The sequence below is a fragment of the Schistocerca piceifrons genome, chromosome 4 (genome assembly GCF_021461385.2).
Source record: "Schistocerca piceifrons isolate TAMUIC-IGC-003096 chromosome 4, iqSchPice1.1, whole genome shotgun sequence".
NCBI classification, from domain to species: Eukaryota; Metazoa; Arthropoda; class Insecta; order Orthoptera; family Acrididae; genus Schistocerca; species Schistocerca piceifrons.
In genome coordinates this window covers 77,607,442-77,623,640 of record NC_060141.1, presented here as the reverse complement: position 1 = coordinate 77,623,640, position 16,199 = coordinate 77,607,442, and the positions used below count along the sequence as shown (strand labels likewise).

The 16,199-nt window shown below is 39.6% G+C and overlaps 1 protein-coding gene across 2 annotated transcripts in view; it reads left to right on the top strand.

Moving 5' to 3' along the window:
* LOC124796408 (serine/threonine-protein kinase VRK1-like) overlaps positions 1-15,994 on the top strand; it is an 87,360-nt gene extending 71,366 nt beyond the window's left edge. For both annotated transcript variants that reach the window (XM_047260585.1, XM_047260586.1), the window contains exons 10-12: positions 10,482-10,775; positions 11,763-12,022; positions 15,241-15,994. In XM_047260585.1, coding sequence (XP_047116541.1) covers positions 10,482-10,775; positions 11,763-12,022; positions 15,241-15,329 — 643 coding nt within the window. In that variant the 3' untranslated portion in view covers positions 15,330-15,994. The remainder of the gene's footprint in view (positions 1-10,481; positions 10,776-11,762; positions 12,023-15,240) is intronic.
* Positions 15,995-16,199: the final 205 nt, after the last annotated feature.

Here is a 16,199-nt window from a genome sequence, read left to right as displayed (position 1 = left end):
TTGCACAGTGCATAAATTAATCATAGCTAACACTTGGTTCAAGAATCATAAGAGAAGGTTGTAGACATGGAAGAATCCTGGAGATACTAAAAGGTATCAGATAGATTATATAATGGTAAGACAGAGATTTAGGAACCAGGTTTTAAATGTAAGACATTGGCAGGGGCAGATGTGGACTCTGACCACAATCTATTGGTTATGAACTGTAGATTAAAACTGAAGAAATTGCAAAAAGGTGGGAAATTAGGAGATGGGACCTTGATAAACTGACTAAACCAGTGGTTGTAGAGAGTTTGAGGGAGAGCATAAGGGAACAGTTGACAAGAATGGGGGAAAGAAATACAGTAGAAGAAGATTGGGTAGCTTTGAGGAATGAAGTTTGAAGGCAGCAGACGATCAAGTAGGTAGAAAGAAGAGGGCTAGTAGAAACCCTTGGGTAACAGAAGAAACATTGAATTTAATTGATGAAAGGAGAAAATATAAAAATGCAGTAAATGAAGCAGGCAAAAAGGAATACAAACGTCTCAAAAATGAGATCGACAGGAAGTGCAAAATGGCTAAGCAGGGATGGCTAGAGGACAAATGTAAGGATGTAGAGGCTTATCTCACTAGGGGTAAGATAGATACTGCCTACAGGAAAATTAAAGAGACCTTTGGAGAAAGGAGAACCACATGTATGAATATCAAGAGCTCAGATGGAAACCCAGTTATAAGCAAAGAGGGGAAAGCAGAAAGGTGGAAGGAGTATATAGAGGGTCTATACAAGGGCGATGTACTTGAGGACAATATTATGGAAATGGAAGAGAATGTAGATGGAGATGAAATGGGAGATACAATACTGTGTGAAGAGTTTGACAGAGCACTGAAAGACCCGAGTCGAAAAAAGGCCCCGGGAGTAGACAACATTGCATTAGAACTACTGATGGCCTAGGGAGAGCCAGTCATGACAAAACTCTACCATCTGGTGAGCAAGATGTATGAGACAGGCGAAATACCCTCAGACTTCAAGAAGGATATAATAATTCCAATCCCAAAGAAGGCAGGTGTGAAAATTACCGAATATCAGTTTAATAAGTCACAGCTGCAAAATACTAACGCGAATTCTTTACAGACGAATGGAAAAACTGGTAGAAGCCGACCTTGGGGAAGATCATTTTAGATTCCGTAGAAATGTTGGAACACATGAGGCAAAGCTGACCTTACGCCTTATCTTAGAAGAAAGATTAAGGAAAGGCAAACCTGCGTTTCTAGCATTTGTAGACTTAGAGAAAGCTTTTGACAATGTTGACTGGAATACTCTCTTTCAATTTCAGAAGGTGGCTGGTGTCAAATACAGGGAGTGAAAGGCTATTTACAATTTGTACAGAAACCAGATGGCAGCTGTAAGTGTCCAGGGACATGAAAGGGAAGCAGTGGTGTGGTTGGGAATGGGGTGAGACAAGATTGTAGCCTCTCCCCGATGTTACTCAATCTGTATATTGAGCAAGCAGTAAAGGAAACAAAAGAATAATTCAGAATAGGTATTAAAATCCATGGAGAAGAAATAAAAACTTTGAGGTTCTCCGATGTCATTGTAATTCTGTCGGAGGCAGCAAAGGACTTGGAAGAGCAGTTGAACGGAATGGACACTGTCTTGAAAGGAGGATATAAGATGAACATCAACAAAAGCAAAACGAGGATAATGGAATGTAGTCGAATTAAGTCAGGTGATACTGAGGGAATTAGATTAGGAAATGAGACACTTGAAGTAGTAAAAGAGGTTTGCTATTTGGGGAGCAAAATAACTGATGATGGTCGAAGTAGAGAGGATATCAAATGTAGACTGGCAATGGCAAGGAAAGCGTTTCTGAAGAAGAGGAATTTGTTAACATCGAGTATTGATTTAAGTGTCAGGAAGTCGTTTCTGAAAGTATTTGTATGGAGTGTAGCCATGTATGGAAGTGAAACATGGACAGTAAATAGTTTGGACAAGAAGAGAATAGAAGCTTTCGAAATGTGGTGCTACAGAAGAATGCTGAAGATTAGATGGGTAGATCACATAACTAATGAGGAGGTGCTGAATAGAATTGGGGAGAAGAGGAGTTTGTGGCACAACTTGACTAGAAGAAGGAATCGGTTGGTAGGACATGTTCTGAGGCATCAAGGGATCACCAATTTAGCATTGGAGGGCAGGGTGGAGGGTAACAATCGTAGAGGGAGACCAAGAGATGAATACACTAAGCAGATTCAGAATGATGTAGGTTGCAGTACATACTGGGAGATGAAGAAGCTTGCACAGGATAGAGTAGCACTGAGAGCTTCATCAAACCAGTCTCAGGACTGAAGACCACAACAAGAAGTCAAATTCATAACAGAGATAGTAAGAATGTAATGACAACCTTTTTACTTTCTAAACTAATAGCAGGGAGACTGAAAAAGAATTTGAATAAGCATTTGGTGTTCATAGATTTCCAGAAGGCTTATGGCACAGTGCTGCTCAATAAAATTTAAAGTTCTGAGGGGAACGTGATCGAAAAGTTGTGTTAGCGGTATATGCAAACTGTAGAAGTTTAAAGCATGTCTAATCAAAGTGGGGAATAAAATTTTTTTACTGCCTTTCAGGATTATAAAAGAAACAATCTGTCTCAGAAGATTGCGCAGAATATCTCAGTGAGGCCATGTAAGAAAAGGATTAAAAACAAGAATGCTGGTTATCTCGTACATAGTTCAAAATACACATCCAGAAAGTCTTAAGACCTGTGGAGTAGGAAATGAGCAGGAATAAACAGTTGAATAAAAAAGGATTCATATTTGTATGCTTTGTACTTCGCAGATGGTTGGGTAGTGGTGCCCAGTGCAGAAGATTACATTGCTTTATGCTAAGAAAATTATTAGTATAATATAATAAGTGAGGATTAAAAGAAAATTTTCAAGAGACTGGATTCCTATGCAGTGGACAAAAAGTAGGAAACCCACCATTAGTGGGCCAGCGTATCAAGAGATGTAAAAAAAATTTAAATATTTGGGTAGCATCCTTTCAGGAGATGGAACAAGTAATTGGTAAATACAGCAACGAATAGCCCACAGAAGAGCAGCAATGCAGAAGCTAAACTCTCTTGTTATGGTGTTCTAAGGTAAGTTGGAAAGTAAAGATGATGTTCCATAGAAGTATTGTAGAGCCTGTAACGACCTATGGATGTGAATACTGGGGCTGAATGGGAAAAATAAAAACAAATTGAGAGTTGTAGAAATGGTCTTTCCCAGAATATTGTGCAGAATATCTCAGTGAGACCATGTAAGAAATAAAATGATCAGGGAAATTACCCAGACATAAGAAAGAATCACAAAGAGAACGGCAAATCACAAGGTATGGACGTACAGTGCAAATGACAGATGGCTGAAGAAGATCTTGATATACTGTCCTTAGGAGAGGAGGAGGAGGAGGAGGAGGAGAAGAAAACTGAAGATTGCATGGTAAGATGGGATAAAGCATGCTGTGAGAAAAAGAGATATAGAAGACGAAGTGGCATGGGAAAATAATAAGCCCAATAATAGTTCATTGTGGTAGGTGTTCAGGCAACAAGTACACATAACACCAAGACTTGCAGCTCCTTAAGAAGACGGATGTGTCGGTTCTCAAAATATTGTGCCTTACACGGAAACAATTTGGCAGTACATCCAGAAGCACACCATTAAGGAAACTTCCACGTATTATTCTACCTTCCCAAAATATCTGTTCTATACTGTGACATTATTCTTGGCAGTAGAGTCAGTTGCTTGGGGATTGCTGAGAAGTCTGTGGCATAACTCTGAGGTGTCCGATTTCAACTTGCAAGACAGGTTTGCCTGGCAAGAGAGATTGGGGTGAAAGACTGGGGCATCTGTTCTTGAATAACTGGTGCTATCTCCTGTATCTGCGTTACAGTTTGATGGTTGTCAGAAACTCCATATAATTTCTTTTATGTGCACTCTCGGATTACAGATGTGATTTGTTGATGGTCTTTCGCATCTGTCAATAGTTGGTGTAAGATTCAGTCAGGCTTCTTGCAGCTTTTTTCTCATTGCTTCGGTGTGCTTGCGTCACGTGGAGTGCCCTGTTGTGGTGGCATCTGTCAAACGATGTAATTAGTGTAATTCCTCTGGAGTGCTGTCTATGTAAAACTGTACTGACTCCAGCTATCAATTGGCCTTACATTATTAATTTCCCATAAAACTTCTTTCACATAATTGAACTGTTCTTTGTGAATCAGAAACACACTGAAGGAAAACATTGCAACACTAAAAATGCAGAGTAATGAAATTTCAGGAATACATTTGTGTAGGTAACATATTAAATGATTAACATTGCAATATTACAGGTTAATGTAAGTGCGAGATAAGCTGTTGAAAATTCGAAATGCTGGTACATTAATAACTGGTGTAGCCACTAGAATGTTGAATGCAAGTATGCAAATGTGCATGCGTTGTGTTGTACAGGTGCTGTATGTCAGTCTATGGGATGGAGTCTCATGCCTACTGCACTTGATTGGTCAATAAGTTGGTGGCTAATGCTTGTTGCATTGGTGTTAAAGTTGTTGTCTGACAATGTCCTACATGTGTCGTCAATTACAAGCAGATCTGTTCACTGAACAGGACAAGGCAACATGTTGACACTCTGTAGAGCATGTTGATTTACAACAGCAGTTTGTGGGCAAGAATTACCATGTTGGAAAACACCTTCTGCAATGCTGTTAATGAATGGCAGCACAACAGGTCAAATCACAGGATTGACGTACAAATTTGCAGTCATGGTGCAAGGGGATAACCATGAGTGTGCTCCTCCTGTCATACAGAATCGCACTTCAGACCATAACTCCTGGCGTCCAGTGAGTTCTTGCACAACATAGTAGAAGTCGCAAATGGTGGTGGTTTGGGATCAGTGGAATGCATGCCACAGGGCATCTGGCTCAGAGATGACCTTGAAGTAACTGATTTGTAACAGTTTGTTGTGTCACTGTGGTGCCAACTGCTGCTCAGATTGCTGATGCTGACGCAGTATGGTGCGCCAGAGCCATACACTGAACGCCAAGGTCTTTCCTCTCGGTAGTGCCACATGGCCATCTGGAGCCTGGTCTTCTTGTGACCATACATTGTTGTGACTACTAATGCCAGGGATCGTGTACAGTGGCTACATTCCTGCCAAATTTCTCTGCAGTAAAAGCAGAAGGAACATCCAGTGTCTGGTAGCCCTATTACATGACCTCTTTCAAACTCAGTGAGATGTTAATGGCGTTTTTGTTGCTTTAAAGGCATTCCTGACTAATTTCAGCTCACCATGTCCACTCTTATAGTTAACTAATGCTCACGACCATACAGCGTGTATGTAAAGCACACCCGATTTGCTTCCTTACAGTATAGCTACTAGCACTACTCTTATGCAACTGTCATGAAATTGGAATAGACACTATCTTTCAGGTTTGGAAACATGCACACCAAATTTTTACCTTCTTTAATTTCGCACAACTCCTCCTTGGTTTTGCAATTTGTTTTTCTGACAGTGTAATTGCCAAGCTTGTTGTCTAAGTAAAAGCTGACATTGGTTCCATCCCACTTGTTTTATCTGCCAACTTGGTCAAGTGTCTTCTATCATTTAGCCAATCCCTGACCGGTGTCTCTCAGAAACACTTACACATGCATAGTACGCAACTTACTGGCACTTTTGTATCCTTTGGACGGTTTACTTAGAAAGCCACTTTTAGCTTGAGCTTGCGAATTAGGTCCTAGCTTTTACATGGTGTAGTCAGTCACACTAGTACTGTTTATAAACATGTGACACCTCCCTGCTGCAGTACACAGGGTAATACATGTTATGGTAATATGCACTGCACCACAGGACAATTAGAGGAAAGGAAAAGGATTTTGTCCATTTTTGTAAATAAGACTTACTGAATGGGAGTGGGTGATAGTCTATAAATAAAAATTGTTTAAATGACCTCCTTTTTCCTAATTTATTGAAATCTAGAAATCTTTTTTTCCCACAAAGATATGGGGATGATAACAAAATATTACGTATACTTTATCTGTTTTTACGTAAAGTTATGTTAATTCAACATTAAAAACATTATCAAGCATGAGGGCAACCAGCATTATTTCTATGTGTTTGTCAGTTTTATATATCACAGCATATTTTTAACACTGTTCATCTTTAATGTAGAAAAGTATCTGGGAAATATCATAGAATTATTTGTTGTGAAACATGGTCAATATGCTCATAGAACTAGTTTGTATGCACTGCTGGGAGTTACCTGTGTGGTAAGGTGTGTGTTTGTGCAGAGGACCTCTGCAGTTATGCATGGGGGCTTTGCTACGTGGGTTGTAGGCTATGTTGTTGTTGTTGTTGTTGTGGTCTTCAGTCCTGAGACTGGTTTGATGCAGCTCTCCATGCTACTCTATCCTGTGCAAGCTTCTTCATCTCCCAGTACCTACTGCAACCTACATCCTTCTGAATCTGCTTAGTGTATTCATCTCTTGGTCTCCCCCTATGATTTTTACCCTCCACGCTGCCCTCCAATACTAAATTGGTGATCCCTTGATGCCTCAGAACATGTCCTACCAACCGATCCCTTCTTCTGGTCAAGTTGTGCCACAAACTTCTCTTCTCCCCAATCCTATTCAATACTTCCTCATTAGTTATGTGATCTACCCATCTAATCTTCAGCATTCTTCTGTAGCACCACATTTCGAAAGCTTCTATTCTCTTCTTGTCCAAACTATTTACCGTCCATGTTTCACTTCCATACATGGCTACACTCCATACAAATACTTTCAGAAACGACTTCCTGACACTTAAATCAATACTCGATGTTAACAAATTTCTCTTCTTAAGAAAGGCTTTCGTTGCCATTGCCAGTCTACATTTGATATCCTCTCTACTTCGTCCATCATCAGTTATTTTGCTCCCCAAATAGCAAAACTCCTTTACTACTTTAAGTGTCTCATTTCCTAATCTAATACCCTCAGCATCACCCGACTTAATTAGACTACAATCCATTATCCTCGTTTTGCTTTTGTTGATGTTCATCTTATATCCTCCCTTCAAGACACCATCCATTCCATTCAACTGCTCTTCCAAGTCCTTTGCTGTCTCTGACAGAATTACAATGTCATCGGTGAACCTCAAAGTTTTTATTTCTTCTCCATGGATATTAATACCTACTCAAAATTTTTCTTTTGTTTCCTTTACTGTTTGCTCAATATACAGATTGAATAACATCGGGGAGAGGCTACAACCCTGTCTTACTCCCTTCCCAACCACTGCTTCCCTTTCATGTCCCTCAACTCTTATAACTGCCATCTGGTTTCTGTACAAGTTGTAAATAGCCTTTCGCTCCCTGTATTTTACCCCTGCCACCTTTAGAATTTGAAAGAGAGTATTCCAGTCAACATTGTCAAAAGCTTTCTCTAAGTCTACAAATGCTAGAAACGTAGGTTTGCCTTTCCTTAATCTTTCTTCTAAGATAAGTCGTAAGATCAGTATTGCCTCACGTGTTCCAGTGTTTCTACGGAATCCAAACTGATCTTCCCCGAGGTTGGCTTCTACTAGTTTTTCCATTCGTCTGTAAAGAATTCGTGTTAGTACTTTGCAGCTGTGGCTTATTAAACTGATTGTTCGGTAATTTTCACATCTGTCAACACCTGCTTTCTTTGGGATTGGAATTATTATATTCTTCTTGAAGTCTCAGGGTATTCCGCCTGTTTCATACATCTTGCTTACCAGATGGTAGAGTTTTGTCAGGACTGGCTCTCCCAAGGCCATCAGTAGTTCCAATGGAATGTTGTCTACTTCGGGGGCCTTGTTTCGACTCAGGTCCTTCAGTGCTCTGTCAAACTCTTCACGCAGTATCGTATCTCCCATTTCATCTTCATCTACATCCTCTTCCATTTCCATAATATTGTCCTCAAGTGCATCGCCCTTGTATAGACCCTCTATATACTCCTTCCACCTTTCTGCTTTCCCTTCTTTGTGTAGAACTGGGTTTCCATCTGAGCTCTTGATGTTCATACATGTGGTTCTCTTGTCTCCAAAGGTCTCTTTAATTTTCCTGTAGGCAGTATCTACCTTACCCCTAGTGAGATAAGCCTCTACATCCTTACATTTGTCCTCTAGCCATCCCTGCTTAGCCATTTTGCACTTCCTGCCGATCTCATTTTTGAGATGTTTGTATTCCTTTTTGCCTGCTTCATTTACTGCATTTTTATATTTTCTCCTTTCATCAATTAAATTCAATATTTCTTCTGTTACCCAAGGATTTCTACTAACCCTCTTCTTTTTACCTATTTGATCCTCTGCTGCCTTCACTACTTCATCCCTCAGAGCTACCCATTCTTCTTCTACTGTATTTCTTTCCCCCATTCCTATCAATTGTTGCCTTATGCTCTCCCTGAAACTCTGTACAACCTTTGGTTCTTTCAGTTTATCCAGGTCCCATCTCCTTAAATTCCCACCTTTTTGCAGTTTCTTCAGTTTTAATCTACAGGTCATAACCAATAGATTGTGGTCAGAGTCCACATCTGCCCCTGGAAATGTCTTACAATTTAAAACCTGGTTCCTAAATCTCTGTCTTACCATTATATAATCTATCCGATACCTTTTAGTATCTCCAGGGTTCTTCCATGTATACAACCTTCTTTCATGATTCTTAAACCAAGTGTTAGCTATGATTAAGTTGTGCTCTGTGCAAAATTCTATCAGGCGGCTTCCTCTTTCATTTCTTAGCCCCAATCCATATTCACCTACTACGTTTCCTTCTCTCCCTTTTCCTACACTTGAATTCCAGTCACCCATGACTATTAAATTTTCGTCTCCCTTCACTATCTGAGTAATTTCTTTTATTTCATCATACATTTCTTCAATTTCTTCGTCATCTGCAGAGCTAGTTGGCATATAAACTTGTACTGCTGTAGTAGGTGTGGGCTTCGTATCTATCTTGGCCACAATAATGCGTTCACTATGCTGTTTGTAGTAGCCTACCCGCATTCCTATTCTCCTATTCATTATTAAACCTACTCCTGCATTACCCCTATTGGACTTTGTGTTTATAACCCTGTAGTCACCTGACCAGAAGTCTTGTTCCTCCTACCACCGAACTTCACTAATTCCCACTATATCTAACTTTAACCTATCCATTTCCCTTTTTAAATTTTCTAACCTACCTGCCCGATTAAGGGATCTGACATTCCACGCTCCGATCCGTAGAACGCCAGTTTTCTTTCTCCTGATAACGACATCCTCTTGAGTAGTCCCCACCCGGAGATCCGAATGGGGGACTATTTTACCTCCGGAATATTTTACCCAAGAGGACGCCATCATCATTTAATCATACAGTAAAGCTGCATACCCTCGGGAAAAATTACGGCCGTAGTTTCCCCTTGCTTTCAGCCATTCGCAGTACCAGCACAGCAAAGCCGTTTTGGTTATTGTTACAAGGCCAGATCAATCAATCATCCAGACTGTTGCCCTTGCAACTACTGAAAAGGCTGCTGCCCCTCTTCAGGAACCACACGTTTGTCTGGCCTCTCAACAGATACCCCTCCGTTGTGGTTGTACCTACGGTGCGGCTATCTGTATCGCTGAGGCACGCAAGCCTCCCCACCGACGGCAAGGTCCATGGTTCATGGGGCTAGAAGCGTGTAATTGTGAAATGATCTGTTAAGCAGTACAGTCCTAGTAAAAAATGTAGCTATTAATCACATTAGCCCATAGTACAGTTTCATCATCATTCGTGTGTGTGTGTGTGTGTGTGTGTGTGTGTGTGTGTGTGAGCAGTGCACGTGCACCCACCTGCTTAGGTGGTTGTGGAACTGCTGTAGATTGTTTAATCCTGTCATCATTGTTAAAAAAAATAATTTTTGTTGTAGAAGTAACAGAAATGTGTGTAGACATCATTTAAACTATAATGTACCAAACACATTATTGTGAGTGCCAGCGTGCTGGGGGAGCTCTGTAGCATACATTTTGTATCTGGTTGATGATGCCAGTATACATGTAACACTACTTTTTCCACATGTGTGTGGTTGATGGTGCCAGTATCCATGTAACACTAGTGTTTCCACATGATTCTCCTGGGTTTCTTATACTATCTTCGGATATCTTTGTATCCCCCTTTTATGCCTCATTTTATGGGTAGTTTCCTCTCTCTCTCTCTCTCTCTCTCTCTCTCTCTCTCTCTCTCTCTCTCTCTCTCTCTCTCTCCCCCCCCCCCCCTCCCTCCCTAATTTCTTTTTTAATTTACATTTAAGAACCTTGACCGATTGTTCATCTTTGAAACAACTGTCATGTTGCATTTGTGAAAGTAGTGACATTAGCCACTGCTTGAGCCAGATTTTGTTGTTATGGGTCTAACTGTTAGGTGCTAGTACTTTAATTTATTTGCAGTCTGATTTGATTTTTCGTATGTTTATGGTCATTTCACGTAACACTTCGTGTTTGGTTAAAAATGACTAGAAAAATATTTTTCTTGCAGAATGACCCGAAATTCAACAGCAGCACCTGTTTTACGATCTCATCAGTTTTTCTGGGAGAAAATCCTTTCTTCACATCCAGAGAAGAAACCACAGATAGCTCGCAAAAATATGAACAATGTGACAAAACTTGAAGTTCCTAAAGTTAGGCATCCTGAGCCATTTGACCAGCAGGTGTCAATCAAGACTGAAGACCCAGGTATTCCAACACCAGCTATGCTTGAGGTAATGGCAAGAATGCAAGAAAGAACTTCATCGCAAGTAACTGGAGTGCTTAGGAAAAACCGAAGTGATAGGTAAGTTGAATGCTTTACTTTAAACGGCTAACACTTTGGCTGGCCGCTGTGGCCGAGCGGTTCTAGACGCTTCAGTCCGGAACTGCGCTGCTGCTATGGTCGCAGGTTCGAATCCTGCCTCGGGCATGGATGTGTGTGATGTCCTTAGGTTAGTTACGTTTAAGTAGTTCTAAGACTAGGGAACTGATGACCTCAGATGTTAAGTCCCATAGTGCTTAGAGCCATTTGGCTAACACTTTGCCATTAAATGATTTGTTTGTGTAGTTGCTTGTTTGGCGGTGGTGGGGGGAGGGGGGGGGAGAATGAGGAAATTTTTTTAACACTCATATTGATAATAAGCTAAATATTGAGGATGAGTACGCAGTATTTACTTTATTTATCTAAAACAGCCTTTTATGCCAATTTTACCGACACAAAATTTAGAATATTTTACTACAGTCCTCTTAGTACTGTTTTTATTTGTATTGCAGTAGAACAGAAAATAGCTGTAATTACAGCAGAAAAGTTGATACTGTCTAATTTTTGTGACTGAGGCTGTTAAAGGTACTGAAGTACTTTGTAAATTCAGTTGATTTGGGCATCCTGTATTTATGAAGGATGTTAGTGAAATGGTAACATTAAACTCTGATTTGATTTGCATCACAAAGAAATGATTAGAAACATACAATTTAGTTTTATAGGATAATATGTACAGACGTTATAAAGCTGTTAGAAACAGAAGTAGCTTCTGGCAAATAGTAAAATATAAATAGATGGGGACAGAAATAAGATTCAGATTAGCATTGGCCATAAAACTTAGGGAATTCCAGAAGTCTGCATGTGGAAATACAAATTTTGTCATTTGTTTCTCAGTGATGGTTTAGAGAAACTGACCTGTTTAATAGATACTTGAGATCAGTGCAGTTAACTGAGTTGATACTTTCACTTTTTGGTTAACATTATGGTTATGGTAGAAAGTTAGTTGTCATTAACAATTCATTTCTACAGCCGCTGTAGCAGTCCATCAGAAGAGTCAGTATATCCATTTGCTTTAACACCAGCAATGGAACAAGTGTTAAGGAGACGAGAAGAGTTGCAGCAACAAGAGATTGAGAGAATGAGAGCTTCAAGTGACTCAGATGAAAGCACAGAATGTATGCGAGTAACACGATCCAGAGCAGCTTCCAGTTCCTACAAATCAAATGAGAAGAAGAAGAAGAAGAGGAAGGCAGTGTACAGCCTGTCTTTAGTTGACGGGAATTGTAATGGTGAGTTTCCTGTGTGTAAAAGTGTTGTGATTACGGTCTCTAACCTATGTCTTTTATTGGTGTATGGTATAGAGTTGTTTTTGAAAATTTTTGCCATAATAGAGGCAGCATAAAAATTTAAGATGCAAATTCCTGTTTGCCTTATCACTTCCTACACCTTATCTCAAAGCACAATCTTCAAATTTATACAGTAGTCTGAATCTCAAACTTTTGGGGAAGACAAAAGATATGCCCCTGGGACAGGTATTTAATAAGTCTTTTGTAAGTGGGCTGCAGTCAGAGAAAATGTAAACAGATCGTCTTTTTCCCAAAACTGTGGAACAGAGAAGTCTTTTGGAGCTGGATGATGCCTTTTAGATTGTTGTAGAAATGTCATCAAGGCTTGACAAGAAATGTTGTGGTTACACTGTACTTTGAATGCATACAATACCTTGTTGTAACTGTATGCCACATAGGGCTCCATTTGACCTCTTTGGATTTGTAAATAGCTACTAAACCTTAACACACATCTTCATAATTTTTAATCTTCTTAAAACATTAATAAGAGGTCTGTTCAAAAATTTCTGGAACATTCGTAATTTCGCACCAGTAGTGCATTGGAGTGAAATGCTGTTCACATCCCTGTACACACGTGTTTAATCTGCAACTGCCGGAAGTTTCACTGTTGCATGCCTGTTAGTTATTGTTCATTGCTGTATTGAATAGAATGTTGTCGCACAGTTCGGGAATTTAGAGATGGCAAAACTAGAGGAGCAATGCGTCTGCATTAAATTTTGCTGAAACTCAAGATTACCTTAATAGAGACAAACAAAATGACACTGGAAGTTTACGGTGATGAGTGCTTAAGCCATACTTGGTGTTACGAATGGTTCAGGTGTTACAAATGGTTCACATGGTTTAAGAATGGTTGGACGGTCGTTAAAGATGACCCTCGTTTGGGATGCCCTTCGACATCTACCGACAACGCTCAAGTCAGGAACATCAACAAAATTGTGCAGGCTAATTGAAGACTGACTATAAGCGACATTGCAGAGCAATGTAATATTTCAGTTGGATCATATCATGAAATCCGTAAACAGAATCTCGGAATGCATCGTGTTGTCGCCAAGTTCGTCCCATGGCTCTTGAGTCATTCATTCCTCTTGGTGCATGACTATTGCACAAAACATGAAATTACTGTGCTGCCTCATCCTCTTTACTCTCCAGACCTGGCCCTTTCTGACTTCTTTTATTTGCAAAGTTGAAAACCCCTTGAAAGGGCAGAGATTTGCAATGATAGACAAGATAAAAGAAAATTCACAGATGGCGGTCCACACGATCCAGCAAACGGTATACCAAGACTGCTTCCGGAAGTGGAAATGGTGGTGGGAGTGGTGTATCATCTGTGGAGGAGAATGTTTCGAAGGAGACCATGCACAATAAGTAAAAGATAAGTGTAGAAAAATTTTGTGGACAAAGTTCCAGAATTTTTTGGAGAGACCTCGTGCACTGCTTCATCTATTTTTCAATAACACATTTTGCTGCCTGCAGCACTTGCGCACCAGTCTATCCTGATTGCATCTCCCCCACCCCCTCCTCCCCCACCACAGCCTCCTTCCCAACCCCTCTGTCAACTATGCCATCATCATTACTGCTGGTTGTTCTACACCACCCTCACTGTTGTCATCTCCTACAGGTTGCCTCACTTGTGCAGTGTTGCATAGCCCCCTGCTCCCCACATCCTGTGTCAGATGGTTGTGCTTTGAGCTGAAACTGTATCTTACGTGTGTAATTTCTTTCATATGTTTCGTTTCTTTTTCATGTGTAAATTTATCACTGCATAAATAGCAAATTTGAAATGTTAGAAATGTTCTTTTTCTCCTTCCTCCATTGCCAATGTCAACTATTCTTACTGTTCCCCCTCAGTCAGTCAGCAGGCAAGGGCTATTCATGAATCTTCATCCATGACTTAAAATTTTGCTTTCTTACATTTCATAAATCAGTTTGCCCCTCCCCTTGCGCACCCCATACATCTGAAGTATGTTGCAGCAGAAGTTTGTGACAAATGCTAAATATTTTGTCATATACTCCCTATGTTGTAAGCTTCAGAAAGTTAAAATGTGGTTCATACTGATTGCAACATAATTTTAAAATACCTTACACTTTTACAATGAAAATTCATTAGAGATGAAAAAATTCTTTAAATTTCTGTTTGTTACCTCCAGTATCACCATAGCTCCCAAGTGATTAGCACATCTTTTGTAAGTGGTGTGATAATAATAGGAAATAAAAAAAAAAGGTTGGTGATTTGATACGCCAATTGCAGAACAGATCACAAAAGATCAATTGGGAACAGTATTTTGTTTTGAAGAGGGGAAAATTTTTAATTTTTTTGGTGTGAATATTGACCTTTCTTCTTTAAAAATGGTTTGTATAGGAGGCACAGATTGACAAGCAGACACACAAATATGATTACTATATTTGTGAGGCCTGATGGTCTAATCGTAAAGCGCTTGCCTGAAAACTGAAATTCAGATCGATCTATGGAAGCGTTTGTTCACTGTTAACATAGACATCATCTCTCAGTGATTTGAAGATTCACCAGGAACCCCCCATGATTCGGTTTCCTGTTAAACTGTGGGTCCTAATTCGTGGTAAGACTGCCAGGATAGGTTAGGAACAAAGAACTCGCCTAGTGGCATCCAGTTGAAAGACTTATACCAGGTCACTGACCCATATGGAGTTATTACTGTATTCCATCTGTAAAACATTGGTTTATTGCAGCATGCATTTCTGTGGTGCTGGATGTGACAATTTGTATGTGTCTTAAGATAACCTCTTCATTTATAAAGACACAAGTAACAAAACGTTTTCCACCAATTTGCCTCTTCTTGAATTCTATCCTGGTTTGAATTGTTTATCAGCAAACAGAAAAGGGAATGGTAGAGTGCCCCACATCCACCACGATCACCACTACCACCACCACCACCACCACCACCACCACCACCACCACCACCACAAATGGGAATAGGGACAATATTGTTTGATACCCCCAAAAGGACTTCTTTTGAAGGTGTACAGATGTCACCTATTTTATACACAAGTGAGTAGTCATTTCATACCTGATTTAGGGAAACAAAAACAAAAGGTCAATGTTTATTTGTAAATTGCTATTTTGGGTTTTTGTTTTACCTTCCACAATGTCAATGATGTATGTGTACTCTTCTTTTTTTCTGTAGGTGAGAAGAAACTGTTCGATATATCACAGAAGAGAAGCAGACTGCCTATACGTCCCCGTGTGTTAAGAAATGGTTCATTACTTATGTAGTCCAGTTTTTTATAAAAAAAAACTGATTGTTGATAGCACTCCATTGACTACTGTGTGTTGTGAATGTGGTATGTGATGTGGATATTTACATACATTATAAAGTGTCACTAGTTTTGAAATATGTGTACTATATGATGGACAAATAAGTGAGTGATCCGAGTGAGATTTTCAGCAGCATTTTGGACTTTAACCAAATGCGCTGTTAAACTTGACATAACTCTGTGTGTGTGTGTGTGTGTGTGTGTGTGTGTGTGTGTGTGTGTGTGTGTGTGTTTGTTTGGGGGGGTTAGGGGGCTTTTTTTATTGTACAAATCTAAAACTAGGAATATTTAAAGACTAGCACGCATACGTTCACACGTATACACCAGTGCGTGCTGTTGTATATTCAGTTGTGTAATTTATCATGTAAAACAGTATTCTGGCATTAAATGCTCTTTCGCTCTACTGCGTCCTGATTTTTATATTCCTGGGTTGCTTGCATTACAGAAATGCAGGAATCTGGAGGCATTCTGTGCAATATACTGTAACAAAAACAAACAAAAACTGTGGCATCAAAAAGGAAAAGAATTCATGACTGCTGCATTTTATTGTGTGTTCTGTAAGCTTTATGTTAGCTAAATAGTTAAATTGTGGACTAAGTAATAAATTTACTTTTTTGTCTAATATATTCAGAATAAATTTTACATTTAATAATATATTACTGTACTTAAGTTCTTTATTTTACTTGATAGTATATACCCAGTGTCTCTATGCCCATGACACTTTCCTATATTTCATATAAAATGTTCTTTACTGTCTCATTTCTTGGAGAGAAAGCTAGATATATGTTGAAATTACACTGAAGTAAGTGAGGCTACAGGGATGAAATAG